At 50.7% G+C, this 23,716-nt stretch overlaps 1 protein-coding gene across 3 annotated transcripts in view; it reads right to left on the reverse strand.

Moving 5' to 3' along the window:
* Positions 1 to 23,716, reverse strand: part of KDM2A (lysine demethylase 2A) — a 939,997-nt gene that overhangs the window by 31,403 nt on the left and 884,878 nt on the right. For all 3 annotated transcript variants that reach the window (XM_086953271.1, XM_086953272.1, XM_086953273.1), the window contains one exon: positions 17,392 to 17,607. In XM_086953271.1, coding sequence (XP_086809397.1) covers positions 17,392 to 17,607 — 216 coding nt within the window. The remainder of the gene's footprint in view (positions 1 to 17,391; positions 17,608 to 23,716) is intronic.

Below are 23,716 nucleotides of genomic sequence, written 5' to 3' on the forward strand. Positions count from 1 at the left end.
GAGTCGACTGGAGGCTTTTTAATACTCTTCGCTGCAGAGCCTGAAGGCAGGGCGTCGGAAGATTTTGGTCGGTGTGCACCTGGACCCGAAGGTGGAGGTGGAGGTGGAACCGAAACCTGTCTCGATATTCGGGGGTGGGGGCGAACAGGGTCGACGTTCTTGCTCACGACCTGTTGACCAGCTGGAAGAAGATAGTCATCTTCGGATCGAATCTAGTCTCCAGAAGCTGAATCCTCTGCTTCGGAAGCAACGTCTTCTTGCTGTTCTTCAGCATCTAATTCAATCGGCGCCTCATCGATGATGAGGTCTGGTGTTGAAGACTATGACTGCCTCCATAGTTCTTCGAGCTAGACAGTCCTTGATGGGTTTCTTGGACCGGAATGAAGCGCAGGCCTCACAGTCTCGACTCTCGTGCTCTGGAGACAAGCACAGGTTGCAAACTTCATGAAGGTCAGTGTGGGAAAATGTGTCCACACGGAGGGCACTTCTTGAAGGTTGTTCTTTCCATGAGCCAAAGGCCCAATGGCCCAGTTAGGCCCGACGGCCCCGACGAACGCTGGAATTGAGAAGTGTATCCTTTCTTCGACGCGGGTAACCGGAATCTGTGTCGAAGACGATGTCGATAATGTAGATTGATTTATGGGTTTGAAAAGGAGATCGGTAGCGGGACCAAGCGACGAACACATCCGAGCCCGATGGCGGAAAAAAACAATCTGTGGATGGAGTCGATGCCCATGCGCACTACGATCTAAGGGAGGAGTCACCCAACAGACAAAGACTCTTCCAAGATAACATAGTGTAATCATCTGGGCCCACCATCAGATGGTGATCTAATGCTATAGTAGTGTGTGGTCTGCAGCCCATATGCCTCGAACATTAAGTTATTTCGCAGGTAAGTAATTGGCTGTGGGAGCTGGGTTTCTGGGGTTAGAACCAGGGTCCCCCAGGGTCAAGGATGCACTTAAATCCTCAGCGGCACTTGGGCAGTCGGGTGCTGAGGCCCAATGTTATCCAATGGGGGTAGTGGGCCTCCAGTTTGTGGTTGCTTACGAGCAGACCACAAGGTTGTGGGAGCAAAGCTCCTGGACTTAAGCTCAGGGCAAAGGCGGATCAGAGTTAGCACACAAGGTGTACCCACAGCGGCACAGTGGCGGTCAGGTGCAGGTTTTTTTTGGCATTGGGTGCCCTGTTTTTAATGGGGATTGCGGGTTGTGGTTTTTGGCTGCAGGCTCGGTCCAGGAAAACTTCCAGGAGGAACAAACAGCTCGGCAGGCAAGTTGGGGGGCACAGGAACATAGGTACACATCGGGTTGTCTTCTCCAGGGTCCAGGGTAGCTGGATGCAGGAGCGTCTTTTGAAGTCTCATTTCACCTTACCGGGCCACATGCGGTTGGGGGTCTCCCTTCAGGGCAGCAGGTGATGTCAGGGAGTCCTGGAGGGGTCAGCCCACAGTGGACTGAAGTGCTGGGGGACCTGGCTGGGACCGGTGGGCCACTCTGACTCGATCCTTGGGTGCAGTGGTGGTTCCAGGAGTAGAGTTTGAATATGAATGTCAGCAGCCCTACATGCCAAGAACAGATGCATACTGGTAAGTAGCATATTCTATTCGAGGCATGTGGGCTGCTGAATTCATATCAGTGCATAGAATGTATAGCAGTCTCCCTCTTAGCGGTTGTTGCCCGTGCCAGCTGCAGCAGCCTGAAAAAGAGTCTTGAGTACAGCCTGTCCTACAGCTGCTTGGACGGTACATCTACGCAGTAGTGTTTGGTAAATGTATGTATGGTAGTCCATGTGGCTGCTCTACATAGGTCTTCTAGAGGAATGTTTCCTAGGAAAGCCATGGATGCCCCCAACTTGCGTGTGGAATGCGCTCTTGGGGGAACTGTTAATGTGCGTTTAGCTTTTAGATAACAAATTTGTATGCCCTTAACAATCCATCTGGCTATACCTGATTTTGAAATGGGGTTGCCTTTGTGCTGTGGTGAAAAGGCAACAAACAGTTGCTTAGTTTTCCTGAAAGATTTTGTTCTGTCTATATAGTACAGGAGAGCTCTCTTAACATCCAGGGTATGTAGAGCTCTTTCTGCCACTGAATCTGGATTTGGGAAGAATACTGGCAGTTCGATAGTCTGATTTATGCGAAACTGGGATACCACCTTTGGCATAAATTTAGGATTTGTACGTAGCACTACCCTATTTGCATGAATTTGTATGAATGGCTCCTGAATAGTTAGGGCTTGTAGCTCACTAACTCTCCTAAGTGATGTAATCGCCACTAAGAAAAGCCACTTTCCACGTTAGGAATTGAATCTCACACGAGTGTAGAGGTTCAAAAGGTGGGCCCATTAGTCTGGTTAGAACCACGTTGAGGTTCCAGACAGGTGAAGGTGGGTGTCTTGGAGGAATCACTCGTTTGAGTTCCTCCATAAAAGCGTTAATAGCAGGTACTCTGAAGAGTGAAAGGTGTTGCCTGTTCTGAAGATAAGCTGCCACTGCAGCCAAATGTATACGTATGGAACTGTAGGCTAGATTGCATTTATGTAAATGTAACAGGTAACATGATGTTTTGAGTGGATGCATCAAGCGGATTTATGTCAATATTGGTACAATAGATGACAAATCGTTTCCACTTCGCCGCATAGCATGCTCTGGTTGTAGGTCTTCTTGCCTCTTTGATAATATCCATAGTCAGGAGGCAAGTTCAGGTAACCAAACTCGGACTTCAGGAGCCAGATCGCAAGGTTCAACTGTTGCGGATCTGGGTGCTGAATGTCGCCATGGCTCTGCGTTAAAAGACTGGGTGTTAATCGCAGCCTTTGATGAGGCACCACGGAAAGTTCTAGGAACGTGGTGTACCATGGTTGCCTCGCCCACGTTGGAGCAAATAGGATGAGGGTCATGGAGTGTTGTCGCAGTTTGGGTGCCAATAGTGGTATGAGCGGGGCTGGGGGAAAAGCGTACGCAAACCTGCCTGACCAGTTCATCCATATCGCATTGCCCTGAGACTGCGGATGTGGAAACCTGGCGGCGAAGCTTTGGCATTTTCCCTTGTGGCGAACAGATCTATCTCTGGGTGACCCCACTGCTGGAAGTACGGTTGTAGCACTGAGGGATGTATTTCCCACTGGTGCATCTGGTAGTCCCTGCCTGGGAGGTGTTCCGCCATGATGAATATGTTCCTTTGAATGGCCCACTTCCACATGCTTTGCGCTAGGTGTGACAACTGTGGAGAGTCTGTCCCTCCCTGCTTCTGTATGTAGTACATGACAGTCATGTTGTCCTTTCGGATCAACACGACTTTGTTGCACAAATGTACCTTGAACGCCTTCATTGCCATGAAGATTGCCATCAGTTCCAATAGGTTGATATGCATCTTTTGCTGTGTCGTCCATAGTCCCTGTACTGTGTAATGGAGGACATGCGCTCCCCAGCCCAGGAGAGATGCGTCAGTCATCAGCACTATTTGTGGTACAGGCTCTTGGAACGGTCGTCCCCTGCAAAGGTTTTGTGGGTTCCACCAATGCAGAGAGTGGTATGCTCGACCGGTCACCAACACTAGGTCTTTCGATTGTCCTTGAGCCTGGTTCCACTGCCGTGCTAAGCACTCCTGAAGCGGACGCATGTGTAGTCTTGCGTGAGGGACTATGAAGATGCATCGGGCCATCATTCCTATCAACTGCATAAACACCTGTGCTGGGAGCGAGTTTTGGGGTCTGAATTTCTGAATCAGTAATTGAATGCTGTTGATTCTTGCTGAGTTTGGCTGTGCCTTTGCTACCAGAGTGTCTATCGTCGCTCCTAGGTACTGTTGTACGTGAGCGGGTTGGAGATGAGACTTTGCGTAGTTCAACGAGAATCCGAGGCTGTGGAGGAGGTGAATAGTGCGAGACATGTGGCTGGCACATTGCTGGACTGACTTTGCTCGGATGAGCCAGTCGTCTAGATAGGGGTAGACGTGTACCTGGTTTCTCCTGAGGTGCGCTGCTACCGTTGCCAGGCACTTGGTAAACACCCTGGGGGCTGTTACCCCGAAAGGTAGTAACTTGAACTGGTAATGTTGATTTTGTATGGTAAACCTGAGATACTTCCTGTGTGCAGGATGTATTGGCATGTGGAAGTATGCGTCTTTTAGGTCTAGGGTTGCGAGGAAGTCTCCCTGACTGAGCAATGGCAGAACCTGCTGTTAAGTGAGCATGTGAAAGTGTTCTGACAAGATGTATTGGTTTAGGGGCCTGAGAGACCCGTCCTTTTTGGGAATTAAGAAGTACGAGTATACCCCTGTACCTTGTTCCCGCAGAGGGACGATTTCTATGGCCCCTTTTTGCAGCATACTGATGACTTCCTGCTGCAATAAGTCTATGTGCTCTGCTGACATAGGACGGTGTCTTGAGGGTATGTTGGATGGAGTGGATGTTCGCTCTAGACAATAGCTGTACTGAATAAGTTGTCTCACCCACCTGTCTGCGGTAATGCTCTCCCAGACTGGCAGGAACTGTTGTAATCGCCCCGACCGGTGTTACATGGTCCGGGGGCAGTGACAAGGCGTCACTGTTTAGTATTGGCGGAGGATCTGGTGTTGTTATTCCCCCTCCTCTGCCTTTGCTGCTGTTGCCACGGTATCCACCTCTTATTTCTATTGTAGGTGGTTTGCGTGCTCCCTTTATTATATGGAATTTGTTGTGATGCCTGGCTTCGTGTTGCTCCTCTGTTACTGGAGCGACGAAAGGAACCTCCTCTAAATTGTTGGGACTGCAAGGCACCCATGGACTTGGCTGTTTCAGTGTCTTTTTTTTATTTTTTCTAAGATTGTGTCCACATCAGGACCAAAAAGATAATCTGGGTTCACAGGCTGATTTAGTAATGTGGTTTGAATCTCAGGTTTTAATCCAGAGATGCGCAACCAAGCATGCCTCCTGAGCATGACGCTTGTGTTGATGGCCCTGGCTGCAGTGTCTGCTGCGTCTAGCGCACACTTAATGGATGCGTTGGATATGAGTTTACCCTCTTGGATTAGCATCTCTGCCCCCTCCTTGTAGGCCTCAGGCAAATGTTGTAGCAGTTGCTCTAGAGTGGCATAATGTGCCCTATCGTATCTGGCTAATAGGGCCTGTGTATTAGAAATCCTCCAGATATTAGCTGCTTGAGCAGCTACCCTTTTCCCAGAAGCTTCTAGTACTTTAGATTCTTTGTCTGGAGGAGGAGCATCACCCGTAGTTTGTGAGTTGGTCCGCTTACGAGCATTTGACACCACCAAAGAGTCTAGCGGCAGCTGTCCCTCAATATATGTAATATATGTAGGGTCCACAGGCGCCGGTCTGTATTTCCTCTCAATACTGGGGTTAATAACCCTTGCCCTAGTGGTTTCCTTAAAAATGTCCCCTGCGTATTTAAGGACACCCTTGAGCATAGGCAAAGTTTTAACCGATTTCTCTGAAGTGGAAAAAGTGTCAAACAGGAAGTCCTCTTCAACTGGGTCAGCATGCATGTCCACATCATGATTTAGTGCTGCCCTTTCAATTAAAGCGTTGAAGGCAGCTGTATCTTCCGCTGGTGAAGTTTTCACAGGATAAGAGGGAGTATCAGGAATAGTCTGATTCCCCCTGGTCAGCAGGGTCTGTCCAGGCTTGAGTTTGATCATCCTGATCAGTGTCCACAGGGTAACTATATTGTTCCTCATCATCATACCCCATATCCTCAGCAGTGGGTGTGGGTGAATATGCCGAAGTGTCCTGGCCATAGTACCTCACAGTCTCAAAAAGGACAGGTGATGCTGCAGAATCCCTTTTCTTTTTGAGTGGAATTTTGTATGATTCCAGTTTCTGATCTGATTTTCCTTTGGTAAATAGTAAGTTTACCAGATTGATTCAATATGCAACTTGGACTGGTCATCATATGAGGGCTCCTGGTACATAACGTCCTCTTCAAGAGGAGGACTCCTTTTTCCCCAATGACACCTGTTTGGGGGTTTCAACCCCATGTTTCGGATCGAGCGCCTTGGCGCTTGCAGTAGGTGGTAATCCGAATTTTATCGGTGGCATAGTGTCTTTAGACTGACCAACCTTTTTCGGGGCCGGCGTCGATGTAGGCTCGACCGACTTTGCCTTTTCGTCCATAACTTCTTGGGCGTGCGCGGACTTCGGTGCTTGTGGCGTCGGAGGCGCACTCTTCTGCCTCGACGGTCTTCGAGGCGCTCTTGGCTTTTGACTCGAGGCCTTTGACAAGATGTGGTCTGTCGACCTGACGCTTCGGATCGAGACCTTTGCGAGACTAGAGTCCCTTGTTTGTGTCGCTGTCCATCAACGTCTACGTTTTCGGTTCGACGTGCTTGGCTTTAATGGCGGACTTCAGCGCCCCGATCTTTTGTTCGACACTCTTTATTTTCGACCCCGCAGGGTCGTCGACACCTGATGTCTTCTTCGACTCCGATGGGTTCGAGGTCTTCGACCCGAAGACTGTTTTCCACACTTTCTGTTTCGTTATTAACTCAATGGCTTGACGCGGGGCTATAGAAAGTTGTTCATGATCTCTGCTAAGGCCTTCTGGCGATGCCTCGACCGGAGCCTTCAAAAGTGTTTGAGTGTCCGTTTCGGGCCCTATACCCATAATTGGGCATGTTTCATCGCTCGAGTCGTCATCAACGGCTACGATGGGGGTTACGTCGTCCCTTACCTCGACGACGTTTTCATATTCGACGTCGTCTTAGTCTTTCTCATAATAGTCGGAGCCATGCTCTGAACCGGGATCCGACAGCTGTTCTGGATCCTCTGTGTCGACGACCTCATCGTAGTCTTCCTCGAAGATGTTCACTGGGTCGGGCGCTGGCTTTGACATTGTTTGCCTTGCTGCACGTCGGAGTCTAAGCGTCTTCTTCGACCTGAATCGAGCACAAGCTAGACAGTGGTTCTCGTCGTGCTCCGGTGATAAGCACTTGCTGCACACCGGGTGTACATCGATGTGCGGGTACTTAAGAGTTACAAAGGGGGCATCGTTTGAACGGGCTCCGTTCCATCGACGATCAGGCCTCTGGTGTCGAAAAGGCCACGCGGCTCTTAGACGTCCTGCTCAAGAAAACTGGAACAAGAACTCGGCACCGACCGAAACAATACCGACGACCCCGAAGGCCTTTTGGCCTTTAGAAAGTTTCCGAACTTGAATAAAGAAAAGTACATCTGAACCCAATGGCAAAAAAAAAAAAAAAAAAAAAAACAATCTGAGGAGGGAGAGGATGCCCATGCGCACTGTAGTCCAGGGGAGGAGCCACCTATCTCTTGATACTTCGAAGACTCTTCCAGGACAACAATGTGCAATCATCCGGACCCAACACTAGGCGGCGATCTATGCACAGATATGAATTCAGCAGCCCACATGCCTCGAACGGAGTGTAATACTGAAAGTGATGACCATGCCTGAAAATGATTTTGAGTGCTACAGCTGCGACAGGCACCGGGGAGGAGGGTGGGCGATATGAATGTCAGCAGCCCACATGCCTCGAACACTTTATTTAGGGTGGCGTTTAAGAGGTCTTGAGGTCATTAGTCAATAGGCTACTGACCTTAGGGTGACTACACCCTTGGTGTGCTCACCTGATGCGGGGGGTGGCCACAATCCCTAATCCTGATTATAGAGTGCCTGTCATCTGCACGATGGCTGGCATTGAAGAGTGGGCTTCACCTCGCCTCCCCCACCTAAGGGGTGGGGTTGGCAGAGGTGGGCACAGACTCAGAGTTATGCTAATTTATTCCACCTGTCTTCCCGGCGAAAAGGAGGGGAGGGAGGAAGGGGGCCTGCTCCTGATAGCATGGTAGGCTGGGGGTTGCATTAAAAAGGCAGCAAGGCCTTTGAGACTCCCCTGCCACAGTTGGCTCTTCCTAGCCTGAGGGAGGTGTGACAACCTCCGCCCAGGAAAGGATTTGATTCTGGGCTCAGAGAGTAAAGGCTCCCACCCCAGGCTGGTGTGTACCAGTCAAGGAAACCACCAGAGGCTGGTCGTTTTTCAGGGGGCATCAGTGTGGGATTATTATACTGAGAAGCTTGCTACCAAACTTCCCAGAATTCAGGAAAGCCATTATGGTGCTGTGGAGTTCGTAATGACCACCTCCCAGACCATATACTCTTTATGGCTTTGTTGTACTAACTATGTCCAAGAATGGACTTAAAAAACTGCAGGGATACATTGCTCATGCAACTGTGCCCTCACTAGTGGTATAGTGCACCCAGATAAAGGGGTGTCTTACCTATACCATAGGCAGTGGGTTGCAGGCCTGACACACAGGAATGTGTGCCATGTCGACTTCACGTTTTCTGCACCTAAACACAGCTTGCAAAGGCAGTGTGTGTGTTAAGGTACAGGACTTCTGAGAGTGGCGCAATATGTGCTGCGGCCTATAGAGGCCTTACCTGGTACCTTTTACAAGGGACTAACATGTGGCCAGAGAGGTGCCAATTGTGGGTACAAAGGTACAGTTTTGGGAAAGAAAACATGCTCTGGGAACCTGATTGGCAGGGACCACGGCACATCAAGTCAAAGTGCATCAGAATCTGGCAAAAAGTGGGGGTTTACTGCAACAGAAACCCCAGCTTACAAAGGTAAGAAACTGGCTCTATATATACTACACCAAAATGAAGTATAGTGTGTATAGAGTCCAAGTGTCACCAGAGGTAGGCAGAGGTTAACGTTGGATAGACCCGTACTCTCTTATTGTGGTAGCTTGGTCGAGCAGTAAGGCAGTATCAGAAGACAGAGTTAAGCATTTGATGTACACCCGCAGTCAGCAAATGAGTTCACACACATTTAAGAACTGCACTCTAGGCCAATTGTTTTTGTATAAAAATATACAGTTTATTTTTAGAACGAAGCCAGCCTGGCACAGGTAAGCAATAAATACTTTTCAATAATACGTTACTGGATATAGAACAGTTTGAAAATGCAATAGAAATTGTACTTTGTTTGATTTACAGGGGAGCAGTAGTATGCAACACTTAGCAAATGCAGTACATTGGAATGAATATGCTTTTTCAACAAATTGCAGGTAAGTTACTTTTACATTACTTTTCCTGACTCTGATGGAGCAAGGTTACGCATGTAAAAGCAACTTGCTTGTATTCAGTACTCTCGAAAAGAATATGAATGTACTGGGTTGGTAGGGATTCGGGGGCACCTCGGAGGTGCCCATTGGATAAATGGTACAATAAATCCTATACTGGCATCAGTCTGGATTTATTGAAAGGAGTAGTTTGGTACAAAATACTCCTAACTTCAGTAAAACCAGCATAGTGCTGAGGAACTCGAGCTGTCGTGTTACCAGCCCATGCACACTATGGCTTTACTGACACTTACAATATTGGGAAATGGTGCCCAATATTGTAGGGGCATTTCTGCTCATGCAAATATGACCTCGCCTGTAGTAGAATAGTGTACCCTGCCTTAGGACTGTGAGGTCTGCTAGGAGGGCAACTTTGCTATGCTGCTAGGCAGGGTTAGCTGGACCAGTACACAAACAGGGTGTTATGTCGACTTGGTTTTCTTCCTCACAGGGGCATGCAGGCTGCAAGGGCAGTGGCATGGTTCCAGTGAGGTGGGTTCCAACTGACCATCTTCAGCGGTCAGGCTATAGGTACCCAGGGTACCAGTTACTAAAGACTTACAGGGCGGTCCAAAGCACTAATTGGGAGTTTAGGTGCAGGAGCACTGGCACAGGATACCTGGTTGACAAGGACCCTGTGCAGTACATTTAATACCACATAAAAACTAGGCACAAAGTGTGGGGGGGGGGGGGGGGGGAGGGGCGAGACTAACCGTGACAAAGAGACACTCTCACCAAGTGTCCGAACCATTGGCATTCTGAAGGTCAGGGCAGAGGCCAGCATAAATAGGAGGGCATATCTGCCTCAGTCATCTTTGAGGCAAAGTAACAGTAGAGGAATCTTCCCAAGCCACAAGCTTTCATAGCACATCAGCTAATATACCGCTAGTCGCTTCCAGATTGGATTACCAAATCTGGGTGTAGCCTGGAACCTAAGCCTCTGGAGCCAAGGGCTAGTTGGTGTTACAGGAGGACCTGCAAGTGGAAGTCGTCCAACTGCAGGCCCTGAAAGATCAATAGGACCCAAAGGTAAACAAGGGGGACCCGGAAAACCCAGACAACTGCATCCACCTAAAGATCTCACTTTTGTTGACAATGGACCAGGAAATTTGGGGTACAGTAGCTCCAATCACTGACTCAGATGCCAGAGGTATACCTTTTGTATCAACTGAGCAACTTCTCCCTAGAGATATAACAGCAGGACAATGTTGAATCCCACTTTGCCTTCATGTGCTTGTGTCGAGACTGGTTTTTCAAGTTTGTCTTGGATTTGCTGGAGGATAGTTAATGGGACCAGGAACAGTCTGGAGACTTCAAAAGAGCCTGCCCTAGGTTCTTGTGCTTGGTGACGTAGAGGTTTTTCTTCTCACTCCCAGAAGGCCTTCAAATTAATCAGGGAGCATTAGTCATATGCCTTTAAGTTACATTTGGAACCAAGTCACCCAAGACGGACATCGTCTAGGTCTATTACCAACATCTGCTTCTTACGGGCAAAAGCACAGCTTAAATCCTGTGGTTTTAGGATAGATCATTGTACTATGTCAGAAAAAGAAAGAACTAGTTACTTACCTGTACACTATGGTTCTCCAGTATTATCTTTCATAGATTCACATGCTTGTATCTTCCCCGTCGTCATGGTGGGAGTCTCCCGGTAAATAATAATCATAGCAGTAGAAGAAAAAACTGCCTGAAACCATAGAGTAGAGAAACCAGAGGGTAACCTCTCCTCCTCATTATGTGGCCCAAACTACAGCCAATCAGCAACCAGCCCCAGCCTACACCATTCCCAGCAGAGCCACCATACCTCAGATTTCCTACCGCCCAAGAGTGAGCTATACAGGAAAACCAGAGATAAAAGGCGGTCTACCTAAAGGAAACGGGGAGGCGGGCGGGCGCATGTGAATCTATGAAAGATAATACTGGAGAACCATAGTGTACAGGTAAGTAACTAGTTCTTTCTCCAGTATTCAATCTTTCATAGATTCACATGCTTGTATCAGATTAGATAGCAGTTCCTGTAGTTAGAGCGTTTCCAGGCTAGACCCCTTTCCTATCTCGGGGTTGTGTGCCATAAATTGCTTCTATTACAAAAGAACTTTCCACAATACCAAGGCATGATCAATTAAACATTGACATCATAATTATTTGCGTAAAGAGAAAAGCATATTATACAGTAAACAGAAAGTTGCAGAATACAAGTCATAAACATGTACCTTATTTAAAGAGATGTCGCAGGACTGCCTGCCCCACTGCTGCATCTGCTTTCCATTCCGTGTCCAGACAGTAATGCTTGGTGAATGTATGAGCAGTCGACCAGGTTGCTGCTCTACATATGTCTGGAAGGGGTACTCCTGCCAGCAATGCAGAAGACGTCGCCATTTTCCGTGTATCATGGGCACGGACTTTCCTGTCGAGAGGTCTTCCTGCTTTCTCATGACAGAAGCAAATAGCGGAAGCAATCCATCTGGATATGGAGGAACGTGAAAGGGCCAGCCCTTTTCTGACCCCTGAGTAAGCAACGAACAGTTGGTTTGATTTGCGAAAGCTTTTAGTCTTTTCAATGTAAAATTTTAGGCATCTGCCGATGTCCAAAGTATGCAAAGCTTTTTCAGCCGCCGTGGATGGGTTCTTAAAATATGTCGGCAGAATGACAGGTTCATTTAGATGAAAATAAGAGGGTATTTTAGGCACAAATTTAGGGTTGGTTCTTAGCATCACCTTATCCGACTTGAATTGAATGAAGGGATCCAATATAGAAAAAGCTTGTATCTCGCTCACTCTTCTGGCAGACGTGAGCGCCAACAGCAAAGCCACCTTCCATGACAAAAATTGTAATTCTGTTTTGTGTATGGGTTCGAAGGGAGCTTTCATCAACTGCGACAATACTGTGTTAAGCTGCCATGAAGGTGGAGGATGCTTGACAGGAGGAAACTTCCTGAACAGCCCTTTCAAGAATTCCTTGATTAGCCTATTAGACCACAAGGAAGGGCATCCTGGTGATCTTCTATACCTTGAAATTGCAGCTAGATGGACTTTTATAGATGAGTGAGCCAGTCCTGATCTGGCTAAATGTAGTAAATAAGGAAGGATTTGCTCAGCCGAGGACGTTAAGGGATGCAGTGCCTTAGTCATGCACCAACTACAGAATCGCTTCCATTTTGCTACATATGTCCTGTTGGTAGACAGAGCCACAGAACTTTGCAGTATTTCACGACATTCTGGGGTGATATCTAGGGACCGGAATTCGTGCTCAAAAGGTTCCAAGCAGACAATCTTAGCGAGGTCAGTTGCGGATGAAGTACTTGGCCTCTGTTCATGGAAATCAGATCTCTGGTTATCGGGAGCTGTATTCTCGGTTCTACCGACAACTGCAGAAGCTCCGTATACCAGAACTGCCTCGGCCATGCCGGGGCTATCAGTATTATCTGGCAAGGTTCTGCTCTCATTTTCCTTAGTAGTCTGGGAATTAAGGGAAAAGGAGGGAAGGCATATGCGAACATCCCTGTCCATCTGAGGTGAAGAGCGTTCCCCCTCGAATCTTGTTGAGGGAATCTGCTGGCATAATGACTGCATTTTTTGTTGCTCTGAGTCGCAAACAGGTCCAGGCCTGGTTTGCCCCACACCTTGAAAATCCGATTCAGCTGGATCTGGTTGATTTCCCACTCGTGGCAAATGTCGGATGACCTGCTTAACCGATCCGCTTTTGTGTTGTCCACTCCCGGAACATGTTCTACTTGCAGCGATATTTTCTGACACAATAGCCATTTCCAGATTCTTTGTGCCAGAATCGACAAGGGTTTTGATCTCGTTCCACCCTGTTTGCGCAGGTAAAACATTGTTGTTGTGCTGTCTGTCCGCACCAAAACCGCTGAGCCCTGGATCCTGGGAAGGAAAGCCTGGAGGCCCAGAAAGACTGCTTCCAATTCCAATAGGTTGATGTGACGTTTCGCCTCTTGAGGAGACCAAAGGCCCTGAATTTCTAGGTCTTGCAGATGAGCCCCCCAACCTCGCAATGAAGCGTCTGACGTCATGACGTAGCTTGGTGATTGTGGTTCGAAAGTGAGGCCCTTTGTTAGGTTGCTCCTGATACCCCACCATGACATTGCCCGCTTGATCTGTTTTGTTATGACCAGCTTGTCGTCGAAGGAACCCTGGGCTTGGACCCACTGCTTGTCCAGTGCTTGATGTAACGGTCTCATTTGCAACCGGCAGTTGGGGATCAGCGGAATGCAAGAGGACATCATTCCCAGTAATGATTTGAATATCCTGATGGAAGTGAACTTTTTTGCTGCTAGGGATGCAGTCAGATTTAAGATTTTTATTATCCTTTCCTCTGAAGGGTAAGCTTTCAATTCTTGTGTTTTCAAGATTGCTCCCAAGAACTGTAGAACGCAAGTCGGGACAAAGGATGACTTTTCCTTGTTTATCCGAAGACCTAGACCTTGGAAGAGATCCATGCTCATTTGTAGAGATCTTCGCGTTGCTTGGAACGATGGTCCTTTTATCAACCAGTCGTCCAAGTATGGGAACACCTGTAGACCTTGTTTTCTTAAGTGTGCCGCTATAGGGGCCATGCATTTCGTGAAAACTCTGGGGGCGGATTTCAGTCCGAAAGGTAAAACTCTGAACTGGTAATGGCGCCCCTCCACCATGAATCGAAGATATTTTTTGTGCTTTTCGTGAATCGGAATGTGGAAGTATGCTTCCAGCAGGTCTAGAGAGACCATGTAGTCTCCTTTGCGAAGCAGTAGCAGAATTTCCTGCAAGGATAGCATACGGAAAGAAATCTTTTTTATGTATGTGTTCAGATCTCTGAGGTCCAGCACCTGTCTCCATTTCGATGACTGCTTTTTCCTTATAAGGAAAAAGTGCGAATAAAAACCTGTTCCCCGCTGGTTTGGTGGTACCTCCTCTATTGCTCCTTTCAGAATGAGCGATAAGACCTCTGCTTTGAGAGCCGTTAGGTGTTGATGAACTCTGCAAAGGGGTGGACGATTTGGAGGTTTTTGCGAGAATTCCAGGGTGTGACCCTGTGTAATAATGTCCAATACCCATCTGTCCGATGTTATGGACTGCCAATACGGGAGAAACTGAGAGAGGTAGTGGAACTGGTTGATCTGAAGCGGCAATAGAGGCGCCTGCGGAACATCACTGTCTGCGCCCAGAGTCCTGCTTTCCCCTGGCTGCGGACTTTCTCCTTCCCTGCTGCTGGAAGGAAGTGTTTGAGGACCGATATTGTTGGTTGGAGGGGTACTGACGGTAGCCCTGCTGGTTATACGGTTGGTACCGATTAGATTGATAAGAGGAACGTTGTTGCTGAAAGTGTCCTCTGGAACCTCGACCTCGAAAGGACTGATAACGGCCCTGTTGCAATGATCCCAAGGATCTAGCAGTGTCGGTATCTGCTTTTATCCCCTGCAACGCCTCATCAATCTGTTTTCCAAAGAGACTTTCTCCATCGAATGGCATATCCAATATCTTAGACTGGACTTCCGGCCGAAAAGACGTAGCCTTGAGCCATCCCTGCCTCCGTAGGGTTATCGCCCCGGCCATTTGGCGAAAAGCTAAAGATGATATGTCCATTGCCACATCTATGGACTCCGACGCTGCTCTGGCTCCATCTTGAAGAATGGTAGTTGCCTCCTCTTTCTTGTCCTCCGGAAGGTGCGACAGGAAAGGCGCGATGTCCGACCACATCTGTCTATTGAACCGACTCAGCAGAGCCATTGCGTTGGTAGCTTTGATGGAAGCCGCTGCCATCACCGCAAAGCGTTTTCCTATGCCATCCATCTTCTTGCCCTCCTTATCTGGGGGCGCCACACATGTGGCCATCGGGTTCTTGGAGCGCTTCTGGGCTGCTTGAGTCACCACCGAGTCTGGACGAGGATGTCCGATAAGGCATGCTGGAGCCTTCTCTACAGCGCGATACTTCTTGTCCAGCCTGGGTATGGACGCTGGGACTGAAGCTGGATTCTTCATCAATTTGAGTCCTTCCTCCCAGATATGCTCAATGATAGGAATAGTTCTTACCGACTTCCTGGAGGACTCCTTAAAGTCATAAAGGAAGCAATCGTTTTCCTTTACTGGCATAGAAAGCTTGAACCTTGTAGCCGCTTTCTCCATCAGGTCATGAAAGCTGGCTATATCCGCTGGAGGAGAACTTGATTGAGGCAAGGGTGACGCCGGAGACGTTGGAGCAATATATTGGTTCCATTCGTCTCCCACTTCCTCGTCCTGAGCAATTTCTCCTTCTTCCTCCTCATGATCCGACTCATTCAGGTCATCACGAATTGTAATTACGTTTTGAACCTCCTTCCGAGGAGGGGGAGGTGGTTGAGTTATAGGCGCCTCTTTAACAGGTTGAGAGCTTTTCTCAGAGGCCGCCGGAGCATTATCTTCTGGAAAACGACGATAATAGTTGTCTATCATACTCCTTAAGTCGGATATTAAAGAGATTGGTACCGACATTGACTCATCTCGTACAGGCGTATCCACTTCCTCCTCATCATCATCATAGTGATAGGCCTGGTGGAAAGACTCATATCTCATTTGGCCCCTGACCGGCCGGTCTGTGAAGGCATAGTCCTCCTGTTGATCTTCCTCATCAGTGTCCTGATGCTTAATATGGAGCTGTGAAGGACTGTACGCCGCTCCAAAAGATCCTTCCTCCTCCGATTCCTGGCCATCTAGAATGGTGGAAGGTAGCAGAGGTGATATCTTTGGCGTTGAAAACTCTCCTTTTCTGCTCGTCAACCCCCCCGTCGACGGAGCAATCCTTTTAACAGAAATGTAAGTTGACGTTATTTTTGTTGGAGAAGACATCTTCAATGATTTATCCGCCGTCGACGGGGTCGTCGACGGGGCCGTCGACGGGGTCGTCGACGGGGCCGTCGACGGGGTCGTCGACGGGATGCTCGTCGACGAAGATCTCGCCGTCGACGAAGACTTAACTCTCACCGTCGACGGAGTCGTCGTTGTCATAGTCGTCGACGAAGCTGTCGACATCGAGACTGTCGTCGTCGTCGACGGACTGGTCCTGGTCGTCGACGGAACGGTCGTCGTCGTAATCGTCGACGGAACGGTCTTCGCCGCCGTCGTCGACGATCTCGTCGTCGATCTGACTGGATTTTTAACAGATCTCGTTGACGGAAGCGACGACGGAGCCCTCTTTTCTGAGGAAGGCTTGAGAGGAGTTGGAGGGAGTGAAGTAGAAGGTTCACCTTCTTTAGATTTTCCTGCTTTATGCCTCACATCTCCCTTTTCCTCAGAGGACCCTCTTAACTTCTTAGAGGAGTGTCCCATGGCTTCTCCTTCAGATTCGGAGTCATGAACCTTCCTTTTCTGAAGCCATATAAGGAGGCGCCCTTCCCTATCCCTCAGAGTTTTGGGAGGGAAGTTCTGGCAGTACTTGCAGTCCTTAGGGATATGCTTGGGGTACAGGCAGTACAAGCATTCCTTGTGAGGATCCTCAGAAAAAAGCCTGGCCTTGCCACAGGATCTGCAAGCTCTGAAAAGACTCTTCTTAGAGCTTTCAGACATCGTGACTGAAGTAATTCCAACAAGAAAAAACAGTACCTGAATCCAGCAGACAAAGGTCAAAAGTTCAGTGAAGAGAGAGAAAAAAAAACTGAGCAGAGCTCAGGGAGACTCCTTCTCACACGAAGGCGGTTAGAAATCTGAGGTATGGTGGCTCTGCTGGGAATGGTGTAGGCTGGGGCTGGTTGCTGATTGGCTGTAGTTTGGGCCACATAATGAGGAGGAGAGGTTACCCTCTGGTTTCTCTACTCTATGGTTTCAGGCAGTTTTTTCTTCTACTGCTATGATTATTATTTACCGGGAGACTCCCACCATGACGACGGGGAAGATACAAGCATGTGAATCTATGAAAGATTGAATACTGGAGAAGTTTGGAAGTCAATAAATCGCTGACAAAGTTTGGAGCAGAGGTTCAGAACTGCCTTCAAGGATGCAGAAAAACTGCAAAACTGACATAGACACGTATGCGCCATCCTTGTGTGCTTGTCATTACTCCCAAAGCTGGGATGAAGCCTGATGGATTCACCTACCAGCACGGGGTAGCGATAACTAATTTTGCAGATCCTGTCTGGTGCCTGGGAGGATTGAAAAGGTGAGGAGTATGCACTTAAGACACGTCCACAAGAAATGACAGCCCTAAAGCAAGTGAAAACCTCTGATTAAGGGAAAAGACCCAGTCTTCGCTGTGGCAAAATCCTCAAAACTAAACCAGGATGACAAATCTCATCTACAATAAAAAGATTGTAGCACTTATAGTAAAGAAGAAACTCACCTGCTAAATGTAACTCTGTCAGTGAGTTGCGGGTCGAGGATCCAACAGCAGTCAGCAGGTTGACAGACTGGTCGGTTAGGTGGTTGCAATGACTAACGTCCAGCCTTGAAAGGACAGGCATGTGTCTGATGATGAGCCTCAGTGTGGCATCAGTTAGGTCAAGGCCAGCCAGGCGAAAGTCTATCATGTTCCTGAGCTTGCTGCGATTGTCATGCCCTGTAAAGAAGTGCAGGAGAAATTAAGGGAACTTTCCAAAAATGCATTATTAACAAAATGGCTACCTGGCACAATGGTTTTATTTATTCTTTGCACAAATCTAATTTCCTCTCACAAAGGTTAGTGAAAGACCAAGAACTCAATTTTGCTTGTATCGGCTTGCATTTGATATTTATAAACAACAATATCTCCAAGTTCCTGTGGAATAAAATGGTCTGTTAAAATGCACTTCATTTTATCCAGACAAACTATCAATGGATTTGTTCATGATCGGGAAAACTTAATCGAACAGTCAGCGTGGGCCCTGCACTGCCCCTTTATAGAAGCCAAGAGCTCCACTACTCAAGATTACTCTGCAGACATATAAAGGGCAACTGATTTTCTGATGCATTCGTCCCATCTACTTTTTAAGGACAGAAAGGAATATGCTACTTACCAGTATGCATCTGTTCTTGGCATGTAGGGCTGCTGACATTCATATCTGTGCATAGATCGCCACCTAGTGTTGGGCCCGGATGATTGCACTTTGTTGTCCTGGAAGAGTCTACGAAGTATCACGAGATAGATGAATCCTCCCCTGGACTACAGTGCGCATGGGCATCTTCTCCATCTTCAGACTGTTTTTCACCATTGTGGCAGAGATGCAGATAGTAAAATAAGAGATGGCCATGTCAGAGATAATGCTGAAGCTGTGACAGGCACCGGGGAGGAGGGTGGGCGATGAACAAGTTACTTACCTTCGGTAACGATATATCTGTAAGAAACATTAGTTAGAGTTAGATTCCTTACCTTAGAATATCCCCAGGCGTCAGCCTGGATCCGGAAACTTTTGCGTAGCAGTACCCTTGCGCGTCGGTAGGCGTCGTCTGCAGGCGTCTCCTGCGGCTCCGCGTCAGTCGTTGGCGTCGTGCGCCGTGATGACGTCGCTGGAGTATATAGACGCCGCCTCCGCGTGCTGACGTCAGTTCTTTGCACACAGCTTTTCCGCGCCAGAAGACGCAGAGCCATGAGAGAACCAACACTGGTGCCTTTTGAAACTAGGGCCCTGAAAGGGATGTCCTTAACCCTAGGTATCAGTTCGCAGAACGGGGAGGATGGGTGGGTTCGGTAAGGAATCTAACACTAACTAATGTTTCTTACAGATATATCGTTACCGAAGGTAAGTAACTTGCTCATCTGAAAGAAACACGTTAGTGTTAGATTCCTTACCTTAGAATAGATACCCCAGCAATACCAACCCCGGTGGTGGGTCTGCGAACCAATACATTCCTACTCCAGAAAGTCCTGGAGGACAGAACGGCCAAAGAAGCCATCCCTCCGGACTTGACTGTCCAGGCAGTAGTGCCTCGCAAATGTGTGCAGCGAGGCCCACGTAGCCGCTTGGCAAATGTCCTGCAAGGGGACTCCCCGGCCCAGGGCAGTAGTAGCCGCCGTGGCCCGAGTTGAATGGGCCCGCAGCCCAACAGGAGGCTCCTTCCGAGCCAAAGAGTAGCACGCTTTGATGCAGAGAACGACCCACCGAGAGATGGTCCGTTTGTGTACCGCCCGTCCCTTCTTCGCACCCACGTAGCCAACAAACAGTTGGTCATCCACCCGGAACTGGCGTGTGCGATCCATGTAAAATGAAAGCGCACGTTTTGGGTCCAGACGGTGGAGCCGCTCTTCATCCTTTGAAGGATGCGGAGGCGGGAAGAAGGAAGGGAGGGTGATGGACTGCCCGATGTGAAAAGCAGAAACTACTTTGGGCAGGAAAGAAGGTCTAGTCCTCAGAACCACCTTATCAGGATGGATGGACAAGAAAGGAGGTTTGACAGAAAGAGCCTGGAGCTCACTCACCCTCCAGGCAGAGGTGATGGCAACCAGGAAAGCCCTCTTTAAAGTCAGGAGACGGAGAGGGCAAGAATGAAGGGGCTCAAAGGGAGCACACATCAAAAAGGTTAGAACCAGGTTCAAGTCCCACTGAGGCATCACAAACGGAACAGGTGGATACATGTGTGTGATGCCCTTCAAGAATCTCGTTACAATTGGGGACTTGAACAAAGAAGGCTGATCAGGAAGCCTAAGAAAGGCTGAAAGGGCAGAAAGGTAGCCCTTGATAGTGCCCAGAGCAGAGCCCTGCTGGGCAAGAGAGAGAAGGAACAGAAGAACCTCGGAGAGAGGGGCAGAAAGGGGATCCACAGCCTTTGCTGTGCACCATGCCACAAACTTGTTCCACCGACAGGCGTATACCGATTTCGTGGAGGGACGCCTGGCTGCCAGAATTACATTACAGACTTCAGGAGGCAAGTCAAATGGCCTCAACTGCCGCCGCTCAATCTCCAAGCATGGAGGTGGAGACTGGACAGGTTCGGGTGGAGGACCGCCCCCTGTTGCTGCGACAGAAGGTCCTCCTGAAGGGGCAGGCGGATTGGGGGACCGACTGACATGCTGAGTAGCTCGGGATACCAGTACCTTCGAGCCCAGTCCGGAGCCACAAGGATAACTTGGGCCCGGTCGCGCCTGATATTCAGCACTCTGGGCAGAAGTGGTATAGGCGGAAAGGCGTATAACAGACCGCAACTCTACTCGCGCCGAAAGGCGTCGCCGTGCGAGTGCCGTCTTGGAAACTCCAACGCGCAGAACTGATGACATTGCGCGTTCTCTTCTGTGGCGAATAGATCTAACCAAGGCTCTTCCCATTGCCGAAAGAGACCTTGCGCCACGTCCGAGTTCAGACACCATTCGTGATCCATCGAGCACCGACGGCTGAGTTCGTCCGCCCTGGCGTTCAGAGAACCTGCCAGGTGTTGAACCGTCAGAGTCACGCCCTGACGTTCCAGCCACTGCCAGAGGCGCAGAGCCTCCTGGCAAAGGGTCCACGACCCCACCCCGCCTTGTTTGTTGCAGTACCACATGGCGGTGGTGTTGTCCGTGAACACCTGCACCACACTCCCGTTGACAAAGGGGAGGAATGCCTTCAGTGCCAGACGAATCGCCCGCAGCTCCAACAGATTGATATGGAGCCGGGACTCCGCCGGAGACCAGATGCCTCTGATCTCCGCCTCTCCCAAGTGGCCTCCCCAGCCCTGGAGGGACGCGTCCGTCACGACAACGTGCTCCGGTTGGGGAAGGGAGAGGGACTTGCCCCTGACCCAATCGCGGTCCCTAAGCCACCACTGCAGTTGTCTCGCAGTGCCCTCCGAGATCAAGACGTGGTCGGACAAGTTGCCCTGATGCTGGGCCCACTGAAACTTCAGGTCCCACTGCAGAGCCCGCATCCGCCACCGGGCGTGATGCACCAGAAGGATGCAGGAAGCCATCAGCCCCAGCAGCCGCAGCGTCAACCTGACCGAAACCCGGGATAGCGGCTGAAAGATGGGAATCAACGCCTGAATATCCCGGATCCGCCGTTCCGGAGGATAGACCCGAAACTGCGCCGAGTCCAGAACCGCTCCGATGAAAAGGAGCTTTTGAGAGGGACACAGGTGTGATTTCGGTACATTGATGGAGAACCCCAGGCCGTGCAAGAGGTCTGCCGTCATCTGGAGGTGGTGGACGACTGTCTGGGGCGAGCCCGCCTTCAACAACCAGTCGTCTAGGTAGGGGAAGACTGAAACCCCTAACCTGCGCAGATGGGCCGCGACCACCGCCAACACCTTTGTGAACACCCGTGGGGCGCTGGTAAGGCCGAAGGGGAGCACGATAAACTGAAAGTGCTCCTGGCCTACCGTGAACCGCAGGTAACGCCGGTGGGCCGGCAGGACGGGGATGTGAAAATACGCATCCTGCAAGTCCAACGCTACCATCCAGTCTTGTGGGTCTAGGGCAGCCAAGACCTGAGCCAAAGTCAACATCTTGAACTTCTCCTTCCGGAGGAAGCCGTTGACGTTCCTTAGATCCAAGATAGGACGTAGGCCCCCTTTGTCCTTCTTGGGAATAGGACGTAGGCCCCCTTTGTCCTTCTTGGGAACCAGAAAATAGTGGGAATAGCAACCACGTCCTACTTCTGGCCCAGGAACGCGCTCGATGGCCCCCTTGGCCAAGAGGGCCGTAACTTCCTCCTGCAGAAGTTGCAAGTGGTCCCCCGACACGGTGGTTCTGCGGTGGCATGGCTGGAAGAGTGGTCTCGAAGGGGAGGGAGTAGCCCCTTCGGACGATTTGCAGCACCCACCTGTCCGATGTGATCGTGCGCCAGCGGGCGTGGTGATGGCGAACCCTGCCACCCACTGGCGTCACATGGGCCTAAAAGCACGGACTAGGAGGATTTTGAGGCAGATGCTGCGGGGGGGGATGTGGCCTGACCCCGCCTTTGACCCCGACCGCCTCCACGGCGGTTTCCACGGCCGCCACCGCGTTGATAAGATTGTTGCGGCGCGTGGCTGGCAGCACGTGTGGGGACGCCCCTTCCTTGGCCACGAAAGGAGCGAAACGTACCTGTTTGCTGGCGCTGGGTCGAGAGACCCAAGGACTTGGCCGTGACCCTGGAGTCCTTGAAGCGTTCCAGCGCGTGGTCCGCCTTGTCACCAAACAGATGACAGCCATCGAACGGCATGTCCATCAAAGTATTTTGGACATCTGCCGAGAAGTTGGCGGATCTCAACCAGGCGTGGCGACGAATCGCCACCGTCGTGGACATCGCTCTGCCTAGCGAGTCGGTCGTATCAAGACCACATCGAATAGAATACCTAGCTGCATCTCGGCCCTCAGCTACAGCTTTGCCGAGTTTTGCCCGCACCTCCATGGGGCATTCTGGCAGCAGCTCCGCGACCGTATCCCACACAGAGTGGGTGTAGCGGCCCAAGAGGCAAGCGGTGTTGCAAGACCGCAGTCCTAAGCTCAGGGACGAGAAGACTTTTTTGCCATATTGGTCATACCTCTTGGATTCCCGATCGGGCGGGGCCGACGGGAATGCGGACTGGGAGGTAGAGGCCTGGATCACCAGACTCTCAGGGGTGGGGTGGGTGGACAGGAACTTGGGGTCGTCCGGACAAGGACGGTGGCGTCTGGCCACGTTCCGATCAACAGGCGCACCTGAAGAGGGCCTGGACCAAGTGCCTAACAGAACGTCTGACAAGGCTTCGTTAAACGGCAGCAGAGGCTCCTGTGGGCATGACCGCGGTTTGAAGACCTCAGTGAGGATGTTAGGCCTCACGGCCGCGACAGGGAGCTCAAGGTTTAAGGCCTTGGCAGCCCTCATCAACACCACTGAATAGGCAGCTCTCTCCTCCGATGCCACGGAAGGAGGAGAGAAAGCCAGGGTTAGGAGAGTCATCTAATCCACTGGCGTCCCCCAAATCACCTGTCCAGTCCATGTCATACTGACACTCGCGGGACAGAGGGTCTTCAGACCCCTCCCAGCCCTCACCGTACTCTACATCATCACCATAGTCGGTGTCAACCATGTAGACCGGCTCCACGGGGTCAACAGGCCCCATCGGCGTCGAGCCCGGCGTCGGGCGACGCCGGTCCGACTCCGCGTCCGGATTCGGTGAGGGAATGGGGACGGCGCCGCCCGGAGCCGGCGCCGGAGCCCCGGTGCCGCCCGACACCGGCACCGAAGAACCGGCGTCGCGCGGGGGCGGCGTCGGGGGTAACCCCGATGGAATCGGCGCCGGATTGGATGGACGTCCATCCGGAGTCGACCCTGAAGGCCCTAGTGGCGCCGGAATCGGCGCCGCCGGCGGCGCCGGTGTCGGAGCATCCGACGACGTCGAGGTAGGGTCAGCTGGACCGCTAGGGCCCCCGGACGGGTTCACTGGGCCCGTAGGCGCCGTGGAACCCGCCGGAGAAGAGAGGGCCCTCATGGCCATGAGGAACGCCTCTATCTCCTCAGGCGTCGCACCTTGCCCAGGGACCTGAGGGTATGGGGCAGGCCGCGCCGGCGACTCTCGCGGAGCCGCGGGGTTGGGGTCACCCGAACCCCCAGCCGCATCGCGCGAGCGTCGGGGGTATGACGACGCCCCGACTTCTTGTGTCTCTTACCTGACGAACCCGACGAGTGATGTCGACTTCCGGAGCGTCCGGCGCGGCTCCGCGACCGCTCCCTCGAACGCTCCCTGGACCTCCGGCCGGACCGAGACCGCTCTCGACGCGGGGCCGACACCCGGAGCTCGAGCAGCTTGCGGGACCG

This window comes from Lissotriton vulgaris, chromosome 1_2 (assembly GCF_964263255.1).
Source record: "Lissotriton vulgaris chromosome 1_2, aLisVul1.2, whole genome shotgun sequence".
Taxonomy (NCBI): domain Eukaryota; kingdom Metazoa; phylum Chordata; class Amphibia; order Caudata; family Salamandridae; genus Lissotriton; species Lissotriton vulgaris.